The 2,922-nt window shown below is 57.2% G+C and overlaps 1 protein-coding gene across 1 annotated transcript; it reads left to right on the forward strand.

Moving 5' to 3' along the window:
* The first annotated feature begins 228 nt into the window (after positions 1–228).
* On the forward strand, positions 229–1,464 carry CHST1 (carbohydrate sulfotransferase 1). Its single transcript, XM_060105452.1, has one exon. The coding sequence runs from the start codon at positions 229–231 to the stop codon at positions 1,462–1,464; it is 1,236 nt and encodes a 411-aa protein (XP_059961435.1).
* Positions 1,465–2,922: the final 1,458 nt, after the last annotated feature.

Here is a 2,922-nt window from a genome sequence, read left to right on the forward strand (position 1 = left end):
ATGGTAAAGTCTAGTGCAGGAGCCATTTAGGCCTCAGATGCATGTGTGAGCACTGACGCAGGGAGCTGGAGCCCTTCCCCAGGCGGGCTAGAGACCAGCTTCTCCAAGGGAGCAAGCCAGTGCCTCTGGCCTTGGGAGGCACCCAAGCCTGGCTGCTCCCTGATGGCTGCCCGCCTTTGCCCACAGACCTCACATGGTGGAGAAGCAGCCCCATGAAGGTGCCCAGCCATGCAATGTTCCTGGAAGGCCGTCCTCCTCCTTGCCCTGGCCTCCATCGCCATCCAGTACACGGCCATTCGCACCTTCACCGCCAAGTCCTTCCACACCTGCCCAGGTCTGGCGGAGGCGGGGCTGGCCGAGCGGCTGTGCGAAGAGAGCCCCACCTTCGCCTATAACCTCTCCCGCAAGACCCACATCCTCATCCTGGCCACCACGCGCAGCGGCTCCTCCTTCGTGGGCCAGCTCTTCAACCAGCACCTGGACGTCTTCTACCTGTTTGAGCCCCTCTACCACGTCCAGAACACGCTCATCCCCCGCTTCACCCAGGGCAAGAGCCCCGCGGATCGGCGTGTCATGCTGGGAGCCAGCCGTGACCTCCTGAGGAGCCTCTACGACTGTGACCTCTACTTCCTGGAGAACTACATCAAGCCGCCGCCCGTCAACCACACCACCGACAGGATCTTCCGCCGCGGGGCCAGCAGGGTACTGTGTTCTCGCCCCGTGTGCGACCCTCCGGGCTCCGCAGACCTGGTGCTGGAGGAGGGGGACTGCGTGCGCAAGTGCGGCCTGTTGAACTTGACGGTGGCCGCCGAGGCCTGTCGGGAGCGCAGCCACGTGGCCATTAAGACGGTGCGGGTGCCCGAGGTTAACGACTTGCGGGCGCTGGTTGAAGACCCCCGGTTAAACCTCAAGGTCATCCAGCTGGTCCGAGACCCACGTGGCATTCTGGCTTCCCGCAGTGAGACCTTCCGCGACACGTACCGGCTCTGGCGGCTCTGGTATGGCACCGGGAGGAAGCCCTACAACCTGGACGTGACGCAGCTGACCACGGTGTGCGAGGACTTCTCCAACTCCGTGTCCACCGGCCTCATGCGGCCCCCGTGGCTCAAGGGCAAGTACATGCTGGTACGCTACGAGGACCTGGCCAGGAACCCCATGAAGAAGACTGAGGAGATCTACGGCTTCCTGGGCATCCCCTTGGACAGCCACGTGGCGCGCTGGATCCAGAACAACACGCGGGGAGACCCCACCCTGGGCAAGCACAAATACGGCACCGTGCGAAACTCGGCGGCCACGGCCGAGAAGTGGCGCTTCCGCCTCTCCTACGACATCGTGGCCTTTGCCCAGAACGCGTGTCAGCGGGTGCTGGCGCAGCTGGGCTACAAGCTGGCCAAGTCGGAGGAGGAGCTCAAGAACCCCTCCATCAGCCTGGTGGAGGGGCGGGACTTCCGCCCTTTCTCGTGACCAGGGCTCTGTGGGTGGGGGCGAGGGGGTCACGGTGTCGGCTTTGATAAAATGGACCGTTTTGAACTGTTGCCTTATTTCCCCCTCCCTCTCCCACCCCGTCTTTGTGTCCTCCCTGCCCCCTGTCCAGACCCCGCTTCCTCTGCCTCTCTTTGTCTCTGAAATTTGCACTAAGTCTTGGACAGGAATCTCTGGGGCAGAGGGGGCCTGAAGTGGGGTCCAGCCCCGGCCCCACCCCGTTCAGACACAAGGATGTGTGTCTCTGGTAGATGGTGACTATGTTTACAAGCACCGCACTTACACGTTCACACATGCGCGCACACACACGGGCACCTGAGAGGAGAGACACCCCAAACCACACAACTTCTGAAGCTTCTCCAATGGACGAGTGGCGAGGGTGTGGTAGTTTTTGCACTGTCTTACTTCTACGAGGTAAGAAGTTAAAAACAAAAAGGCCACCTCTCTCTAATTTATGAATGGCGTTTATCCCTCCCCATCCTGCTTCTGCTCCCCAATGCCCACTGCCCCTCCCCTTGGAGCAGAGAAACTGCCCCCTCCTGCCCGCCCTTGCCTGTCAGGTGAGCAGGTTTTTACTGTGAGGTGAATGTGGACCTTGTTTATTTTTTCCAGTCTGTGGCAATGCTGTTCGTCTGTCTGAGTCTTGTGGCTGCCCCTGGACCAGTGATGGCTGATAAATGTTATGGTTTTCTGATTGATCTTGGGGTCCATCTGTGATATTTCTTTGTGCCAAAAAGAAAAAAAAAAAGAGTGGTTCGGTTTGCTAAATGAACATTGAAATGCTTTATCTGTGTTTTCTGTAAATAAAAGAGTGCAATAATGTCTGAGTGTGATTATGGGACATTCTGAACGGGCAAAGGCAGAAATCGGTGGGGTCTAGGTGTTTCCGGCTGTGGGGAGGAGAGAGAAGGAGATGGAGGTGGGGATTCAATGACCAGTTGCTGGCTTTCAGAATTCATGTCACCCTCATCACCCTCAACACTGAGTTCACGCTTTCATTTCCCTCCGGTCAGTTGAGACCAGGCACCTTATAGCCAGGGGTGATGTTCAAAATATTGAACAAGTGGTATGGCTTGCCGAATCAATGTCTGGAGATCCAGATGAGGTCCTGGTGACCCTTTCCTGTGCCAGATGTTACCTCTATTAATTGCTGGGTCTGTGGAAAGGATAGCCAGGTGGGGGAGGGATATTCAAGGGGTGTGTTGGCTCAGGCCAGTGGCTGCTTATCAGTGGTCTGGAAGTATTCCAGGATTTTAACAAGTAGTGCAGGTGTACTGGTGTCTACACTGGTGGAACAGCAGCTGGCTTACTTCCTTTCCCATCCTTGGCAATCTAACATCTTCCCCAGCTCTTTTTCCAAGAAAACAGCTGATCCCTAGGGTGGAGTTCACAGCTTTGTTGTCCTGGGATAGAGAGAGTGTGTCTGGGATTAGGTAGCCC

This window comes from Mesoplodon densirostris, chromosome 7 (assembly GCF_025265405.1).
Source record: "Mesoplodon densirostris isolate mMesDen1 chromosome 7, mMesDen1 primary haplotype, whole genome shotgun sequence".
Lineage (NCBI taxonomy): Eukaryota > Metazoa > Chordata > Mammalia > Artiodactyla > Ziphiidae > Mesoplodon > Mesoplodon densirostris.